Source organism: Amblyomma mixtum, chromosome 1, assembly GCF_055824585.1.
Source record: "Amblyomma mixtum isolate Tamu chromosome 1, ASM5582458v1, whole genome shotgun sequence".
Lineage (NCBI taxonomy): Eukaryota > Metazoa > Arthropoda > Arachnida > Ixodida > Ixodidae > Amblyomma > Amblyomma mixtum.
The window spans coordinates 18,389,143-18,408,969 of record NC_143012.1 but is presented as its reverse complement, the minus strand read 5'-3'; the positions used below and the strand labels follow the sequence as shown (position 1 = coordinate 18,408,969).

General features: G+C 45.1%; 1 protein-coding gene across 1 annotated transcript; it reads left to right on the top strand.

Moving 5' to 3' along the window:
• Window positions 1–32: 32 nt before the first annotated feature.
• Window positions 33–18,885, top strand: ND-B14.7 (NADH dehydrogenase (ubiquinone) B14.7 subunit). Its single transcript, XM_089544771.1, has 4 exons — window positions 33–313; window positions 2,007–2,102; window positions 10,737–10,856; window positions 18,644–18,885. The coding sequence occupies exons 1-4, from the start codon at window positions 151–153 to the stop codon at window positions 18,811–18,813; spliced, it is 549 nt and encodes a 182-aa protein (XP_089400897.1). The 5' UTR covers window positions 33–150; the 3' UTR covers window positions 18,814–18,885.
• Window positions 18,886–19,827: the final 942 nt, after the last annotated feature.

Genomic DNA, 19,827 nt, shown 5'->3' with positions numbered 1-19,827 from the left:
GCTCTTGACCGGATTGTTGTCTTGCGCTGCACGCTTCCGGTGCCCTTGCTTGGTCCGCTTCCGGACGAACTTTAGAGACGAGAGCCGGAGCTTTAAACCTGCATGCTTGTAAGGTCTTGAAAGGTCTGAAATAATTTAGACAGTTCCGAAATGGCTGTAGTACCAAACGACTTCTTTATTATGCATATGTGGCATAAATGGCAGAAGGATCGAAAGGAGAAAGGAATCCAGCCGTTCAGCTACTACCGAACGCGTGCGGACGATGAGGGCCTCGAAAAGATGGGCTATTTTTCACTCCATGCTTTAAAATACGGTAAGTGTCTTTCTTGATAGTGTACTCAGTTAAAGCAGCACTTGGGCATTATATGGGCCCTTATTCGGCAACTTCTAAAAGCTGTCAGCAACGAATTTCCAGCGCACATTACTATTCGGCAGGTCATCTGGGTATTAGTTTATGCTTTCGGGTTGACCTTTTTTTAGTTTCAGCCTTCATTCATTTTTGGAGTCTCGTGCAGTTCCTCGTGCGTGTGAATTGGTGACAGAATCAAGGAGTGTTCAAATGCGACGTAGCCATCCACTAGGGCTTCGCACGAGCGATGCAGTTGTAGCTTTGCTTTCGCCTGATGCCGGGTCCGCCCAGAACTGTACTACATGTGTTCACTAACTCAGTCACATCTCGCGTACTGAAACTCGGCAGATATCTGACGTGATTTTTTTTTTTTTGTCTCTGCCAAGGATACTCTTCAAAAACAGGCCACTTACTAACTCACGATAAATCGCGTTTTCTCGAACAAAAGCGGCACTCCGACAAGAGGTAACACATGCAAACATTCACGGTAATTGCAGTTCGGAGTTGTGACATGACAGATTGAGGACAGTAGTCAATGTGCACCCTATAGCATCCTGTTCCTGCACCTTAACATTGGCACATTTAACACTGCAACACAGTGGAAACCGCTGAGTTACTATCGACTTAATGACCATAATTATAGGTATTGAGTAATGTAGAAATTTAACCCCTTACCTCTTACCCCTTTAAGGGTAACGGAGTGGATTCCAAGAGAAAGCAAACGTAGCAGGGGACGGCAGAAAGTTAGGTGGGCGGATGAGATTAAGAAGTTTGCGGGGATACAGTGGCGGCAACTGACAAAGGACAGGGCTAATTGGAGAGACATGGGAGAGGCCTTTGCCCTGCAGTGGGTGTAGTCAGGCTGATGATGATGATGATGATGTGAAGACGGAGAGAGAGAGAGAGAAAGGAATTTTAATGAGAGGAAAAGGTGGAGAGGTTGGCCAGTGGTAAGATGGCCCTGGCCTGCTACTCCACACAGGGGAAAGGGAAGGGGAGGAAAGGGAATGTGCGAATGAAGGTTGATGATGGCATAATACAATGAGTTTCATGAGTGATGTCCACACACACACTGGCTGGCACTCGCATCGCCGGGGTAGGCGCACGTGAAACTCGTGTCTTGAACACACGCACCGAAACATGTCATTAACACATACTGGAGTAGGGGCTCCATGAAAACACAAATATAAACCATGTAGGTAGTGCACAGGCGGTCACAGACAGGTATCCAGGCCTGTTTTACACAAAAACTTGAGCACGGCTTTTAAATGCAGGTTAGGCTACACTGGCATTCTTTTCCGAGCAGTAATCACGGAGTCCTCTTCGGCGTGGTGTAACGAGTTGGGGTCGAGTGGCTGCAAAACTTTGCAATCCAATTTTCTGAGCACTGAAATCTGTCTTTTGCTTCCGAAAAAACATCAACATAGCCAGAAAGAGCTACAGAACTGATTCATATTAAAACATGTGCGGAGTAGTCTTCGTCACCCATTTAATCTACAGCCTTCCACTGCGATATCTCGCATAGCTCAGGCATAGCTTTGTGGCGTTAAACCTACCCTAACGCACTGTAGTGTGTCAACAATGCTGGCGCTCATGCAGGCTATTTTCCCTGAACACTATGCACGTGTTGTCTGACTGTGTTGCTCTTTACATCCAGGTGCTGGAGCTGGTATTGTCGATGGAATCGCCATTACTGAGGTGTCAACTTTCGCTCAGTACCTGGGCCGAATTGGATACTGGACTTTCCCACTCGGTAAGTGCTTTCTAAAAACATAAGTGGGGCCTCGGCACTAGAAGGGTGTGTTGATGCTTTACCTCCGGTCATGAAGCTTCCGTGAAATGCAAAGGGTCAGTCTAGTACGCTGCCCGAAATGGCCATGCCATGACACCACATCAATTCAGGGGCAGTGAATCCCATTCGAATAGAGTTCAGCATCATAAATTTTATCTCTGTCCTGTAAACCAGTGGTTCTTGTGGGGTTCCAACAAACCATCAAGTTCTTTGGAGCGCTTTTTGGATTCCCCGAGCGACTAAATTCATGCATGCCTCAGCCCCTACCTTCCTGTTGTCCACTGTATTTTTGGACTGAGCATACTGGGCTAGCTTATAGCAGACTTTTTCACTGTGCAACCAACCATTATTAATTGAATTCAGGAATTGTCGGAGGGGCCGAGCATTCACATTTTTTTTGCAGCTATGACAGGCTGGCAAGGTCAGAATACAAGACAAGCGGGCTTCCTCGGCACCCTTTGAAAGCCCTTCCTGAGAACTGAATTTCTGAAAACGCTTGTTATAGGCCATGTGTAAACACACCACAAAGCTTACAACTAGTCTCTTAAAGAGCATTTTTTTTTCTGTGTCAACAAATTAGTAAGTTTTATTGTACATGCATTGCACTTAACAAGCGTGAGCTTTATTGAAATTACTCTTTTCTTTAGGGTGCTCTTAACACACAAGTCTCTCTATAGATGCAAAGGTTGTGCCAAGAGCTTCTGTCTGCCACCTATCTTATTGGACCCACCCAGTATGTCATCGCTGCCATTTCAGTCTGTGCTAAAGATACAAGCTCCCATCTCCACCCCGCATTATCGCATCGCCCATAATTCCGACTTGAGAAACAAACCATGGAGATGCACTTTATTCTTTCAGTGTGTACTGGGCTCATTCAAAGACTGAACTGCTCATCAATTTGAGCTTTTGGATTGGTTTTATCTGGCCTGGTGTTTGTACATTAAGCTCAGAGTACTGGATTATTCTGAAGTGGGAGGAACTGATTAGAGTAACAGCTGTGAAGCTCAGATTATGGGACCTCAAAAATGCAACTCATGTCATTTCAGAGTGTAGCTCCACGTGAACACCCTTTGGTGGTGGTAATGAAAATATTTATTGAGACAGAGAGAAAAAAAGTTCCCGGAGATGGAGGGGCCCATAGTCCAGGGCTCCAGTGCAAGGCGTGCATGAGGGGATCGAAACCCCGGCCAGGGATGCTCACGGCAGAGTGAAGGAATCCAAAAACGTTTAAAAATGCAAAGCGGAGGAACCTATTCACAATTGGCTCAGAGAATCGCCAGTACAACCTCTAACAAACATTATCAGAACATTCACATTACCATTGCCCCAGGTTTGTCTTAGTCGCCTCAGCAAAGAGCGTCTCCCTCTCATCATTCAAGCTTAGAATACTGAAATGTTGGTTGGTTTGGTTGGTTTATGGGGTTTAACGTCCCAAAGCGACTAAGGCTATGAGGGACACCGTAGTGGAGGGCTCCGGAAATTTCGACCACCTGGGGTTCTTTAACGTGCACTGACATCGCACAGTACACGGGCCTCGAATTTCTCCTCCAAAGAAATTCAACTGCCGCGGCCGGGATCGAACCCGCGTCTTTCGGGACAGCAGCCGAGCACCATAGCCACTGAGCCACCGCGACGGCAATACTGAGATGTGCATACGGTTGAACCTCGAGTTCATTTAGTGTACAAGAACGCCATCCTGCTCTTAGATGTTCTATATAAAATGATGTGCCTGTCTACTACGCATGTCCCCAAATCAATTGAAGTCATGCTGCAATGCTGCCAAGTCATGCTTTCAGTTTAACAAGAACTTGGAAAAGATGCATACTCTCCTCAACACTCGTTCACACTTGTTGAAAAACATGTTCACCCTGAAACTCTATGGAGATCATTTGTGAACCCAGTGGTAGCAAGAATTTATTTGATATCATTTTTTTCATTTCATATAAAAAGGGTGCATTATTCGTAACTGCTTCTCAAACTCGCTCTGCAAGACGCTGCCAGTCATCATGTCCTTATCTAGAATGGATTCATTTGCATATTGGGCACTTTCAACATGGTCAAGAATATCTTTGGGAGCAGCACATTCGTCATGATAGTGAATGCTGACTAGACCAGATTGTTTCTGAAATATCCAATATCAGTGTCTCCTACGGTGATATCTTCCCAAGTGATAGAGCCCTAAACCACTGCATGGTCTGCTATCGCGAGAACTCTTGCCCGGCCCCTCAGCACTATGGCAGGAGCATTGACCAATTGCTTTCAGTTAACTTCTATTCTATGATAAATCTGTTAGCAACCAGCACTCATATTTTCATGAAATAAATCATTCTGACTACTTGACGCACGCGTCACATTTTTTGTCATCGACAGTGGCTGGTTGGTTTGGTTAGGTTAGACATTGGTAACTGTCGCCATGGCTGGTTCTGTGCCATGTGGAACTTTGAGGAAGTTTTATGGCCAGTGAAAGAGCTATCAAAGGACCCTGACACAAATTTGGTTTGGTTTGGTTTATTGGGGTTTAACGTCCCAAAGTGACTCAGGCTATGAGGGACGCCGTAGTGAAGGGCTCCGGAAATTTCGACCACCTGGGGTTCTTTGACGTGTGCTGACATCACACAGCATATGGGCCTCTATAATTTCGCCTCCATAGAAATTTGACCTCCGCGGCCGGGATCGAACCCGCTTCTTTCGAGTCAACAGCCGAGCGCCATAACCACTGAGCCACCGTGGCGACACAAATTTGTTTTGCCGGAACAACTTAGGCACAAGACACTGACATGTGGAAGGAATACCACCCATATGATGATTCCTTGGTGAAATTTGTCCTAAATTTTAGCGGGGGGTTATTAGAAATTGTCTTTAAATTTATGAGATGTGAGTGCACTTATTCAAGATGCCTTTACTCTGGGTACTCTTGAGTGTTTTAAAATGTCTTAGAAGACATGCACTCAATGAAACACTAAAGAGGTGGGAAGTATTCATTACCATCATTGCTTAGTGCAAATTGGGGGAGAAATTTTCTCGTGAGTTTCTCTTAATGTGCCAGATATTAGACATAAAAATTAAGTAAAGCTGGGCAGATTGTAGTGTCATGCAAAGACGCCTCTTAACTACACTGTGTATTTTGTAGAGGCATTCTCCTCACATTGTGCCAAGGAGCTAATGCATCAGAATGTTAGTGTGAAGCACGGCATGTATGTTTTGATATTGTTGTGTGGCGGCAAGCTGATGATAGCATAACAACATGATGGATGGTGATGGCATCATTTTAATTGCTGATGGCCCATGCCACTACACAGTTCATCGTCTTCTAGTTCTTCACACGACCCAGGGCCCCCGAGCGATCGTTCCGATCGTGAACTAGATGAATGGCTCCAACGATGAAATGCAGTAAATGTCGATGGGTGTGACGAAGGCTTGAACAGAAGAGATTTAGGGCTTGCTTTTACAACGAAAGAAATGAGAACATGGCCAGGTCCACGACGACTGAAGAGCCACCTGTCGCCGGAAGCCAATGCCGAGGCCCATGGACGCACCCAAAGCAGGGGCGGGGGTACTGTCTTCTCATCTCTGGGGGGTCAGTGGGGTATCAGGTCAGTGGCTGTGGTCTAGGATCAGTGGGGTCATAGTTTTGTCGCATCTTCTGGATTCTCCTGTGGGCGGTCATTGGCAGAGACCTCTGATCAGTAGGGTCGTATTCATGTCGTCGTGTCTTCTGGTCAGGGCTGGGAGCGGGGTGGATGCGAGCGGCAACATCGGGTCCTGTCTGGTAGGTTGCAGCAATGCGCACTATACAAAAGACCTCAGTGGACAGCAGGCTTGGAAGCTTCAGGACCAGGATAATGAAGGCACCCAGCGCCTCACATCAAATGTTACATGACAGCAAGCCGCTGAAAACATAGCAACATGACAGATGGCGTGACTTTGATGGCTGACAGCCTGGCGCAAGTGCTTCTGCCCGCGCCACCTCTGCAGAGTTCGGCGTCTGAAGATATAGCTTCTTTTGCTTGAGCACTGCCAAATTCATAGTGCACATCTGCTGTAATTCTTTGGTGATCCTATCAGTTTTCATCATTTACATAATCATTAGTGGCAGCTTATGTCCTTGATGGTCATTGCTGCTGGCTTCTTCTTAGCGGTGTTTGCCAACTATATTATTTACTGTGCTGTTTTTTTCTGTGAAATGCCTGATAGCCCACAATCAAACTGTCCTGTTCTTTTCCTGTCTGATAGGCCAAATCACTTTTGATATTTTTCCCGTCAGACTGGTTGAGCCACTTAGTCTGCGGGAGAAGTATTAGAAGGCATAGCAAGCATTTCTTACATTGAAGTTTACGGACTTACCAGGCTGCTTTGCATCTTACATATTGGCAGTAAATAGGTGGGTTTTCTTGAGGAGCCAACAAGCAGTTAGGTGCTGCATGATGCAAAAGTAAACGGAAAGAGACTCCCATACTTTTTGCCATCCCCCATTGCAACGATGTGACCGTGACAGGTGTTTTGTACCCCCCTGCTCCCAAACCCACTTGCATCAAATGACTGCAAGCAGATGGCATGAAGTAAAACTGCAGATATATTGTACATTCTACAATGTATGCAGTGGGTGCGAAAAACCTTCTTTCTTGATAATTGTCTTGGACTTAGTTGTACCGTACCTGCGCTAATATGGCGCGTTTTCTTTTACCTGGAATTTGTTTCTGCCGTTATATTTTCTGCGTTATATTCGGAACGTGGGCACGAATATTACCCTAGTTTTCCTCTTATCTTTGCCTGCTGGTTATTGAGGTAGCTCAGCCACCAAGCTCCTGAGATGTGAGGAGAAGCCAACTTTTTCGACGACCTTGGGCTGTCGACGCGAACGCGCGCTCATGAACAAAACAAACGGAGGTCACGAACGTGGAGAGAATGCGGCGCGGACCGTCGAGACAGGGAAGAGTAAGAGAAGGAAAAGGATGAACGGGTTTGGCAACGTGAAACACGAAGCGACGGTCGCCACATCGCGTGCGGCCGCGTGGGTGAACGCTTGAGAGGCCTTGCCGCGCTCGATTTTGTCGCTTGCGTTTCCTAAGCATCGCCTCGTAAGCGATTCTGATGGCGCCGGGGACGACGCTGGGTTCACTCATAGCCCTCGGCAGTGACCCCGAACACTTGTCTCGAACTATAACCACAATATTTTTTTGTTAATTTTAAAACTGTTCTAATTATTTTCTCCCCCTTATTACATTTGTGGTCGTGTTTTATTAGTGCAAATGGAGTAATTCTTTGGAGCATATGGGAAAAGAAACGTACAGAATCCAGCTGAAACAAAAGCTTGCATAGTTATCTAGGAAGCCTCTGCGTGTGTTTATCTAGTGCCACCCGTAACTTGTTGCAGCGTATGCACCCGACTTAATGCTAAACTTATGTAAGAGTCACATTCATGTTGATGATGCTCCCCTCGAACTTGCTGGTCCAAGGATTTGAAAAAAAATGCAAATAAAAAAATTCGCTGTGGCTTAGCTTGGTTAGCCCGGTAATTGCGAAAGCAATATCCGTACCTACGCCATGGTTCAGCTGGTAGTGTAGCTGGTGGTGGTGCTTGTGGTTAGACTTGTGGTGATGCATCGGTTATACAATCCAATCCAATGTAATGTAATCTAATGTAATCTAATCTCATCTAATGTAATATAATATAGTCTAATCTAATCTCTAATCTAATCTAATGTAATCTGATCTAGTGTAATGTAATCTAATTTAATCTAATCTAAGGCCACTACTCGCAGACGGCGCGAGATGGTCGCCCATAGCTCTGCGACGCGACGTCACACAGAGGTCATGCGAAAGGTCATTTCATGTGCACCGCCGTCGCACAGCAAAGGCTTGAAAGTGCAAGTAGTAAAGCTTTCGCTTTAAAAACTGTGTTCACATACTTTTCATTTTCCTCGGGGTCTTAGCATTAGGGGTCCCATGACCTCCAGTGCGTGGCACTGGGTGTTGTTGGTATTATTTGTTAGTATTAAAATGAGATTTTATTTATCAATGAATATTTACCATCACACCTTACTTGACAAGTTCTGTCTTGGCCTGTAGTGCTGGCAGTATTGAAAATTTGTTAGATTTTCTTGCTTCTCCAGCGCACCCTTCTTGTGGGGTGGTCGTCATCGGCAAGCAGCCTAACCGCATCCACCACAGGACAAAGGCCTCTCCCATATCCCTCCAATTAATTCTTTTCTATGCCAGCTGCGGCCGCCTCATCCCCGCAAGCTTGGGAACCTCATCCCCGCAAGCTTGGGAACCTCATCCCCGCAAGCTTGGGAACTTCATCCCCGCAAGCTTGGGAACCTCATCCACCCCCTTGGCTCTCTACCACCCCCATTTTTTGTTTGCCTTTCCTAGGAATCTACCCCTGTTACCCTGAGTAACCCCCGGCTATCTTGCCTTTGCATTACATGCCCTGTCCATGCCCATTTCATCTGACCATGGTACAGGATGTCTAAGTGGAGCATCGCTTCCCGTCGTTTGCTCTTGAATGTTGAACACATTGCATTCAGGCTCCATCAGGTGAAGAGTTTAGGGTTGCAGGTGTTTCAAGTGCAGTGGCCAGCACTGACAGCTTGTTTGCATCGTCAGTGGGGGTACTAGTTGTACTCTTCGTTACCATACTAACAGAGATTGCGATAGGCACTCTTTATAGTCTATGTACACGTGGCCTTTTATATGTACTCAATAGGTGATATTCAAAATTCCGCAAGTGCGCTTTCCCGCATAACAATGTTGTCCCAAACAAGATGGCTGACCATGAGTTTCCAGCTGAAACAAAGCAAGAAAGACTGGTTTTTTTGTTTGATTCTTCCAAAATACGTTTCTTACATTCTATCCACACCTTTAGCGCCTGTCCTGTAGATCACGTAGTTCCTTTATAGCGAAGTCGGCCATCTTGTTTGGAGCAACATTGTTATGTGGGAAAGCGCACTTGCGGAATTTTGAATATCCCCTATTATGAACTCTGTAAACTTATAGCCTCATAGCCATTTTTTTTGCAGATGTGTTCAGCTAACTATGATTTCTTTGTTTCAGGTGAATTTCATACTCTTCATAATGCAACTGGGTGCCTTTTGGGTTAGCCAGAGAAGCAAACCCATTAAATAACGTCTATCAGAACTGTGAGCTTAGTAGAGCATAGCCTTTAACATAATGTAGAAACATTTCTGTCACCTGTAAAGGTTTCATCTGTTTCCTGGTTTTCTAGCATCATGTGAGTCATTGAGAATAAAAAAAATGCATGATCCGCCAGTCTGTGGAGTAATTATCGCGCAAATCGCAGTTTTTTGTTATTAAGATTTTCCGGTTGTGATGGTCTCTACGAAATTTTGTGCACGCCTGTAAAAGAATAGGAAGTGGCGCATTACATTGCAGACCTAATTGTTGGGCCTTCTTGAGACCTGCAGAGACTGTTTAGGCAGGAGAGCAATGCTGTTTTTCGAGAGAAGAAATGAGAAGCACGTGAATGGAATAAAGGATGGCATGCTCGACAAGCTGCATTCTAATACCCCTGTCAAGCGGGCAAGTTAAGTGCACTTACGGGGAGTGCGCTTCGGCATCCCGAGTGACACTTTGGGCTACGCAGTGCTAAACAGGAAAGCAAAGTACACTCGTAGTAAAAAAAAAATGGCGACAGAAAATGAGCGGAATTTCTGAACAGGACGATGGAAAATAAAAAAAGACTCATAATATTTGATTGGTTAACGTGATAGCGCAAATAAAACTAGGTTCAACAGTTTTTAGCGATGAAAAAAATGAAAATAGAAGAAAAGCCAAGACCAGCCAATACGATCCAGAATTTCGACAACAAACAAGATGGCGGCGGGCAGCGATCATAAGGTCTCTTCGATTTGGCAGCACCAGCTGCACCAGTTCAAGGGGTGCAGCACCGTCGTCCTCGTTTTTCTGGTGCCGCGCGCGCCCTCTGCACTTTTCTCCTCGTTTTGTCAAGGTGCAGGCCTGGTTCTGCACGAGTTCTTCGCCGCCTTGCACTCGGTCTGAAGGTAGTGCTGGAAGTAGTGCAGCATGGCGCGGCTGCACTTGCGCCTTCGTTTTGCCAGTGGCCGGTGCGCGCTAGTGTACGGGCTGTATCTGCACTTGTTGAACTGCGCTGCACGCTCACGTGACCGCTTGGCACCGCTGCAGAACTAGTACAGCCAGTGCAAGCCAAATCGAAGAGACCTATAGAGTTAATCACGTTTACTCACGTTTACTTGTTTTGTTGCTTCGCTTGTAGCTATAACCAAGGAACTTTTTTTCTGAAAACAGTGTTATAGCACATAAAATAAAGTTGTAAGTACTTTTTATGCTCTATAAATTTTGTACCATTGGAACCGCTGGCGTCGAGGCTACGCACTCGACCAGCAAAGTGTGGTCCGTGAACGCACTCTCAGAGGAGTGCACTCTTCCGCGAGTGACACTCCACTTGTGTCGTTTAGATGCGCCAAAGTGTACTTACAGCGAAGTACACTCTCCTTAAGTGCACTTAACTTGCCGGCTTGACAGGGGTATAACTTGACTTTGCTCGTAGCAGTGAATAACAATGTTGCTCTTCTTATTATTTTTTTCTTTCAGTGGGATCCTTTGGTGCGTTTGTGGCTACAAATCATTTCCTGGCGAAGTTTACTGGCAAGGACACATGGCAAAATCATGGTGTGAGCGGCATCGCTGCTGCTGCTGTGTGGGGAGCAAAGTGTAAGTTTCCTCCGATACCTTGTTCTTATAATTCCTGGCTGCTTTCAAAGCTCGAGGGCCTCTTGCCAAGGTTATTGGCAGTAGTATGTGAGCGAGAAAAACTGCTACCGCGCTTTCTTTTCTTAGCCGACATTTGGAAGCTTGACGAGACGGTTACCCTCAGCATATGTTGAGTACCCGCACTGGTCGGTTCGCAAAATGATTCATGCAATGATTGTGGGATGAATGACTGCCGCTGATCACACAAAAACCAAAGGGAAGTACTCTGCATCACAGTCAGGGATTAGAGCCTCCGTTTCCAACCCAGTTGCCCAAATTGTCCTTCACCGAAGGCCTGGCTATAGTGGCTGTGGCCCTGAGAAGTGTTGTACATGTTGTACATATGTATCTACTTGTCCATGTTTTTGCATGAAAATGGGAAGATGCATGGCCTGGTGAACTAGGCTGTTACAGCTGATGCTGTTGAACACTAAACTGTATAGCTAAAAGAAAAAGTAATGAAGTTTGCATAGTTCTACATCATGAACTTTCACCATAGGCTGTGAGAGAGGCCATATCAGCTCTGGGTTAATTTTGACCACCAGGCATCTAGACCCATGCTGCTGTGCTAAGCAGCAGAACTGGATAGAAGCTGCATTGACGAAAGATTCAGGGAATTTGAACAACCGCTTTAGGGGTGATGCAGAATCTGCACCTGTATGTTGGCAGTTAGACACTTATATAAGGCCCTATAAAAGTTCCTATACAAAAAATGTTGCTAAAGTTCAACATTTCCAAAATTTTATTTCGTTTCAGCATCTCATTGTATAAGAGAATAATTGGCACTTTTTTTTTTTACCTTTGCGCATATATATATGGGAACAGTCTATTCAAGATTACTGGAGATGTGATGTTCCATGCCATAACTGAAATCACTCAATTAGACCAAAAAGTCCCCATTTCGGGCCCGTTTTCCCTGAAGGTCTGCAGAAATTTTTTTCCCCAAATTTTACCTCTGATAATCTCCGAAAAAGGGAGAATTTCCCGAATGGAGCGTCGCTGTTCTGGGAGCGCTCTTGATGTTGTGTCATTGCCTGCTTGGAACATAGTGACATATATGTGTGCTCTCATATTAGTATAGCTTAGCATAGACGCACAATACACATACGCCACATTATCTCACACACGCCTACAGTGCTTCAGTCATGAGAATGCCATTTGTTAGCAGTATGCAGATGTCTTCACTGATAATGCTGTGGTCACTTTTCAATATATGGGACAGCAAGAGCCTGCCTAGGAGTTTTCCTTGGTTTTCAAATGATGTACGTAACACCAGTGTCCTCTAGACATCGATGTTTTATTGCAGCCTGTGGCAGTTGTCAACGAAAACAGAAAACAATGCCACCAGTGTGTACATGCGCCATGTTGTGCCGAGGTCTCAGTGCATCTGTGTTGTTAATTTGTTCACTTTCCTGCTGGCCCTGAGTTATATCGGCAGTGGATGTCGTTGGTGAACAGAAAAGACTTGTGCTAACAAAATGCTTACGCTCGTGTTCAGCGCACTTTACGAATGAAATGCAGACAGAAAGAGACCCACTGTCTGTGCTTAATCTCAAGCGCGGAACAAAGCACAGTGCATGGCCTACCGACTGCTGTATACATAACTTTAGTAAACTAGGCTTTTGGATGGTTCGGGAAAGCTGATTTAATTCAGTAGCACCCTCTGTGGGCGCTTCGCAAATTTGGCCAGAACTTTGTGTTGCCACTCCTCATGTTTACCAACATCGGGCACATTAGGTATCGCCACCTGAAAAAAAAAAAAAGACACTTACCGTTAGTGTGAAAATTATTGCATTTGTGCAGCATGGTATGAATAGACACGGAAGCATGAACTTTTTACCAAACTCCAAAATGAGCAAAAATGCAGCAACGACAACGATAGAAGAAAGGACACACAGCATGCACGGGATGATGAGCTCTGTCATGCATTGTAATAAATCTTTAACTGAAAGCACATCGAATGCATTGTAAATAGGTCCACTCAGTTAGACGACGCATAATAGTGTCAGATATATAACAAATGTTACAATTTGAGCAGTGCCCCTCCCCAGCTAGCACTGGAATTCTCAGCATAGACACAAGTATTCAGCCTCCTAAGTAGGAGAGTTATTAACATACCAATCTATCATACCAACATTTCACAGTGTTTGTGGACCAGTGAACACTGACGGGAGCTGAGTAGGTGAGAATGCATATTGCCTTAATTGAATTGGCTTGTATCGCTCGTGAGCAGCCCGTGCGAGCGGCAGGAGGGACAGAATTTCAGTTCCATTACACGTACCAATGCAAACAAACATTATGACTATCAGACGTGGATTTGTTTCAGTCACATAGCTTGCTATTGTTTCCTGAATGTTCACTTTGCAGGGGTGACTGCGTCTTAAAGTCTGCAGTCTAAATTGTCACTCTTGTCATGGCCAAGCATTCAGCGAGAGTGTGAGAAGTTATGCTCCTCAAAACCACAGATATTGGATTGCTCTCACTGATTTTGAGTTTCAACACATTTTGATTTCGTTTAGATGTCATGCATGCAGTGGTGCATTTACCCTAAAGGCAACCAGAAGCAAAAACTACACACATGAACTGCGATCATGGTGCTCGCTGATGCTAATTGTTTGCTTCGTTGAAGCATGGTCGCCTGCTCCCGATTGGTTGTTGCAGCGCATACAAGGATGAACACGGGCTGAACCCCGTGTTCTAGGTTCTAGGCTTGGCAGGAATAAAACGAGCAGATATCACTACTGGAGATCACATGCCACTGGGTCAGCAGCAGCCCATGGGCAGCAGATATCAGCCCAAAATTGCATCAGCTGTAGGCGGCAGCCAGGTAAAACAAACACTGTGGCACCCGCCTATCGAAACTAAGATCATGCATTCAGATGACCAGATATTCGTGCCTCAGAGGAGCACATCGCAGGAGCTTCAGTAAGGACTTATCAAACGTCATTTATAAAGTGACCAAGTTTCTCTGCACAGCACTAGGTAGCTTAAACTACCCACTGTCTGTACAGCATTTCTTGCTCACTCCTCTTTGGGACAAGACTGGCTTACATATTTTATCGACTGTGATCTAGTCTTGCATGTTGGTTACCATGGTGATGTGTAATGCTTCAGATTGCGGCTTTTTGCGAAGTTGCAGTAGGCTGTGAATGTACAGCCTTTGGCAAAAGAGCCCAGCGAGCTTGCTTCCAAGTCATGCAGTGAGACTCTTGTAGCATCTGTGGAAATCCCAACATTTGTAGAGGTGGGGACAAGCGTTTTTCTCACCTTCTAAATGTTTGGAATGCTGGCAGTGCAAAATGAGCTGTACGGCATGGCCAAGAAGCAAACTCTCTGGCCCGCCACGGTGGCTCAGTGGTTACGGCGCTCAGCTGCTGGCCCTAAAGACGCGGGTTCGATCCTGGTCGCGGCGGCTGAATTTCGATGGAGGCGAAATTCTACAGGCCCGTGTACTGTGCGATGTCAGTGCACGTTAAAGAACCCCAGGTGGTTGAAATTTTCGGAGCCCTTCACTACGGCGTCTCTCATAGCCTGAGTCGCTTTGGGATGTTAAACCCCAATAAACCAAACCAAACCAAACTCTCTGGCCTCTATACTTTCAGCAGATTCTGTGCATGCAGAGGGCAGGGGGTCTGGTACTTGCAACACCGAAGTGGGCACTGAGAAGCGGAGGTTAAGTTGTAAATTGTACAGGAGGTTAGCCGGGACTAAATGTATACAAGTAAACATTCTGTGTGCAGCGGCAGTAATGATTTTTGCATTTTCAAACATTTCAGTAGTAGGCATTGCGCCAAAAACCATTCTTTGTAGGTCTGGTGTGCAAATACTCAAAGTTTCGAATAGTTTGTGGGTAGCATTTATTCGCACTGCGCTTTTACTATTCGAAGTAACCTGTGGTCAACTTCGCAGCGAATTCAAGCAGCGCTCGCTAGTTACAGTAACGCACAATTGTCACATGAATTAACTTACCATTTCCACATAAAATTAACAGCCTGCACTTGGCGAAACTGTGCATGCGGTAATGTTCTGTCTTGCATAAAAGCTGGAGGACACACTTGAAGGAGTCATCGTTAATTAAAAGACTAGCGCATAAAACTAGGACAAAGACATAGAAGGAGACAGGACGAGCCCATTTAACGATGACACACCAACTAGCCCAGCTTTCCGCCTTGAAGTAGTCATCATCAGCAGCTTGACTACGCCCATGCAGGTCAAAGGCCTCTCCCATATCTCTCCAATTAACCCTGTCCTGTGCTAGCTGCGGCCATCCTGTCCCCACAGATTTCTTAATTTTTAACTAAATCCGATCTGCCCACCTAAATTTCTGCCGCCCCTGTTATGCTTGCCTTCTCTTGGAATCTTGGAGGCGCGTAATTTTGTTGGCATGTTTTCTTCTCTACGATGATGCGGAAGACACTACTACACATGAATCACCATGTGGTATTCGCCTATGACCGCTAAATAATTTTTTATATTTTTCTGTCATGCTGTTTAGGTTTGGGTTTCAATAGCTGAACGATGACTGTGACGTCAGTGCATGCTTACAGTTCACGTGAGGCATGAAAAAAACTGCAATATAATCGCTGCTTCTACAGGGATTATCATTCCAGCTCTGATCATTCCAGGATTATCATTTAGCCGTGTAGTGAATTACAGCAATGAAGCAGCGATTATATTGCAGTTTTTTCATGTCTCGCTTGACCTAAAAGCACACTTTGACATCATAGTCATCGCGCAGCTGTTGAAACCAAAACAGCACAAGAAAGGAATTCAACTATAAACGATTTAGTGCTCGTAGGAGTGTACCACGTGGTAATCCATGTATAATAATGCCTTACAGATTATTACAAAGAAGAAAAAATGTGGCCAGAAGTTAGCTGTCTATACTGCTTTAGGCTCCGTGCTAAGGGTATGCCGCGACAGCATTAATGAGTTAATGACCATATCTGAAATAGGTCATTCTCTACTTTACATTCATAGATCGCTGGGAGTACTTATACCTACTCCTGGTGCGTGATGCACAGTGCTGCAGTATTTTCCCGGGGGTAGCTTGAAATCCTTCACAATTTCAGTGTGTTAATATCTAGTAACTGCACATTTTTGGCCACAGAGGACAACAAGAAAGCTTGTAAGAGAAACATAAACTTCAAAGCAGCCAGCCCACATAGTGTACAGCTCAACCCCCCCCCCCCCCCCCCTTTTTTTTTTCAGAAATGTCACGGGAACGTTGACCAGACTGCCGTTTAGCATCCCGTGTAGGACCGCAGTGTTGAAAGGGCAGGAGTATGCAAGTGCGCACAGAGTACTTGCCAATTGCAGCGTCATGAAGTAATTCTTTCCTTCTTCCATGTGTAGCGTTGTCTGCTCACTATGTCATTGGGACGTAGCCCCCGCTGCTCATCTGCTAGCGACACGGGCAGATGCGCATGCACACACTCTCATCTTTTCCACCACTGCAGTCCTGCACGGGACGCTGTACGACTGTCTGGTCGACACTCCCTTGATATCACCAGAGTCCAAAGGGCTCTAATATTACAAAAAAAAAAAAATTAGAGAGCTGTACTATGTGGCCACCATGCTGGGGGAGAACGAAACCATGCCAACTACATGGAGTTATTTCGTTTTCGTGGCTTCAGTTCGCGACAGTATTTTATTTATTTTATTATTTATTTATACAATACTGCAGGCCGTTAAGGCCCAAGCAGGAGTGGGATAAACATACAGAGAACTCCGACGACCAGCAGAAGACGACGCCAACAGCAGAATTCAGTAGAAACGATGTAGTAAATACGGAGCATGAAAATAAAACAAGTCGCAACAAACAACAGACAATAGTTAACGGTCAAGTACTTGTTCAATGGCGGAAAGCACATTTTCGGATACAAACACATGAGGGGGTAGGTTGTTCCATTCTGCTATAGTTCGAGGAAAGAAAGAATATTTAAAGTTATTGGTGCGGGCAAACAAAGGAGATAATTTATGCGGATGGCAATGCCTTGTTACTCTAGTTGTTGAAGGTTTCATATACAATGAAGGGTCAAGATGGAACTGAGAATGGTAGAGTTTAAAGAGGAATTTAATTCTTACTAGCTTTCTCCAGTACTCTAAGGGTTTGATGTTGTTGATTCTCATTAATTCAGATGGGGAGTCATGTCGACAGTACCGGTTATATATGAAGCGAACTGCTGATCTGGGGCAGTTTGGGGCCACTAAGGGACTTGCAGTCAGGCGGAACCAACACATAACGGCTAAGTGGGCTGTGTGCCATCGTGATCATGAGCACTGCGTTTATGAGCGGCATTACACAGATGGCGCTTTGCGTTGAGGCGTGCGAGGGAGCGCGAAAGGATTGCTCTCACTCACGTTGCAGCTGAAGTTGCCATATTTGTGTGTCCATTCTGCAAGCTGTCCTGTTGCGTTCCGCCAACATTTCTCAGCGCCTTGGTTGGCTAGTACCTGACTGCTGACATCACTCCTCCAGTAAGGAAGTATCTGGCCAGCTTACAGTGCTTCAGGGCATCTCCTTTTTCATGTAGGCACTGACATGTCAGGCTGTCATATTGACTGCATAGCATGCCGACTGTCATAGACTGTTCAGTGAAGAAAATTGTGTGGTCTAAAGAATTTCAAACACGTTAGCTAGTCTGCAACAACCTTTCTCTGTTATTACTGTATGATTATCTCTCCCTTGAATAAAGCCTGGTACGCCCTACAGGTACCTAAATCACACTCATGATGGGTGAAAACAAAATTTTGCAGAGCAGCTGTTTCTGTTCATAGCTGTGCTCGGTGGATAGGCATTTGTTTTTAGTTGAAACTACCCATGTTCATATTCAGAACTACCGTATTTTCCGGTGTATAAGACACACCTGCCATATATGCAGGCTGTTATTGAAAAAGTTGGCATATAAGACGCACCCGTGTATAAGACGCACCCCAATTTACCCAGTTAGGTTAGTGAGGCTTAATTAAACATGCTTGTGTGACCATCGTGAAATGCACCGTACCTGTGAGTTCTTAAGCAACGCTAAGTGATCGATAAGGCAACACTCATGCCATACCCGCCCACGTTTTAGCAAAAAAAAAAAAAAAAAAAACGAAAGAACTTTCCTTATGTCCATAACAACATTTTATTTTCACTTAAAACCTTTGAAGTCTTCATCTTCGGATGTGCTATCAAAAAGTTTGCCCCTTTCTGGAGGCAATGCAGCTGAAACATTCTCTTGGCACAATGCACGTACTACGTACACAGAGCAAACAAAGTTTCAAAAGGAGACTAAAAAAAAATGCCGGCTTGTCTTGACAATGGCGAAAAGCGCGAGTGTCGCCATCTTTTTGGCATTTCACATTACTTTTGCTTGGGGCCTCCGAAACGGCCGCGTGTTTATGATCCTGGAAGTCATCATCCCCACCGTTTCATGATAAAGTTCACCTAAAAAAGTTGCGCATGGCGGTCCCCGTATTATAGCCGTGTTACAACCACGTTATTGGTAGCGATAATTTTCCGGTGAAAAAAAGCTTCAACATGAACCTGAGTAATTTCTGAACTCACAAAAAAAAAGCCGAAAAATTCGCATATAAGACGCACCCTTGTATAGGACGCACCAGCAAGATTTTTGAAAAAAAGCCACGTCTTATACACCGGAAAATACGATATTCGGAAATACTATTGGTATTTGCTTTGCAGCCAAAAGTTGATATTCGCACACCTCTGTTTCTTGGTAAATTGTATGTTTTGCACTTTCCAGTCCAGAGTCCTAAAGTGGGCCTCTGGGGCGCTCTGGCACTCTTCGTGTGGTGCAGCATCAAGAAGTGGTCAGTCGACAACAACTTCAAGCTAGGAGGAAGACCACCAAAGGGCAGAGAGTACGTCTTCCTCGCCCAGCAGTATGACATGACAGTTATCAAGAGTCCATAGAGTGTTGGTTTCACTGTGCACATTGTGTTGGGGAGTTGTAGAATAAATCCACTGATTCTGCTAGGCCAACAAGTGAGTGCTTCTTCTTTGCAAAGTGCCTCCGGAGAATTAATTTTTCCTTTGGAGGTGCTTTTCTCTGTTAATGAAATAGAGCCTTAAAGGTGCACTGAAGAGGAATCTGAACTCGTCTTTTTGCCGCGGGAACTCAATCTACACGTTCCGAGCATTCTTAGAAACTTCGATTTATTGCCCTGTGTGGCCGATTTCCGCAATTAAATCAAATTAACGCCCGGCTCCCGCCTTTTTTTTTTAATTCTGCCTCGTACGGTGGGCGGAGTCGACCAACGCAGGGAGTGCCTTTCACCCAGTCCCGTGGCGCCTTGCCGCTCTGCCATCGGCGGAGTAATACGTAGTAGTCCGTAGAAGCAAATAGTCCGCGCGTATTTTTATTTCTGTGGGCTTATTTTGCGGTTATATTATCTGCAAATGAAACTATTTATTCACGGAAACCTAAAAAACAAAATGAAGCGAAAGCAAAGCCTCCACGGAGCTGGCTGAAAGGCACTCCACGCGTTGGTCGACTCCGCCCACCGTACAAGGCAGAATTAAAAAAAAAAGGCGGGAGCCGGGCGTTAATTCGATTTAATTAGGGAAATCGGCCACACAGGGCAATAAGTCGCAGTTTCTAAGAATGCTAGGAACGTGTAGATCGAGTTCCCGCAGCAAAAAGACGAGTTCAGATTCCTCTTCAGTGCACCTTTAAGAAGAAAAGGCAGACGGTGAACTGGTCTTGGATGTGTTGGTCACTGCTGAGATTTTTACAAAGAGTCTGGTGACCATCGTGGTTTTCACAGATACATGCTGTTTCATTATTGAGGACTACAGTATATCTAATGAGCAAAACAGTAAGAAAAACAGTGCTTGTTCTTCTTTCCTTGTGTATCTGCCTGTAAGTTGCACTGTAGTCTTAAGGTGGTCGTGTACCAACCTTCCTAGCTGTCAGTTTTATTGCAC

Coding starts and splice junctions, on each gene's coding strand:
- ND-B14.7 (XM_089544771.1), top strand. CDS start 151: ATGGCTGTAGTACCAAACGACTTCTTTATTATGCATATGTGGCATAAA. Junction 314..2,006: donor ACTCCATGCTTTAAAATACG/GTAAGTGTCTTT, acceptor CTTTACATCCAG/GTGCTGGAGCTGGTATTGTC. Junction 10,857..18,643: donor TGCTGTGTGGGGAGCAAAGT/GTAAGTTTCCTC, acceptor TGCACTTTCCAG/TCCAGAGTCCTAAAGTGGGC.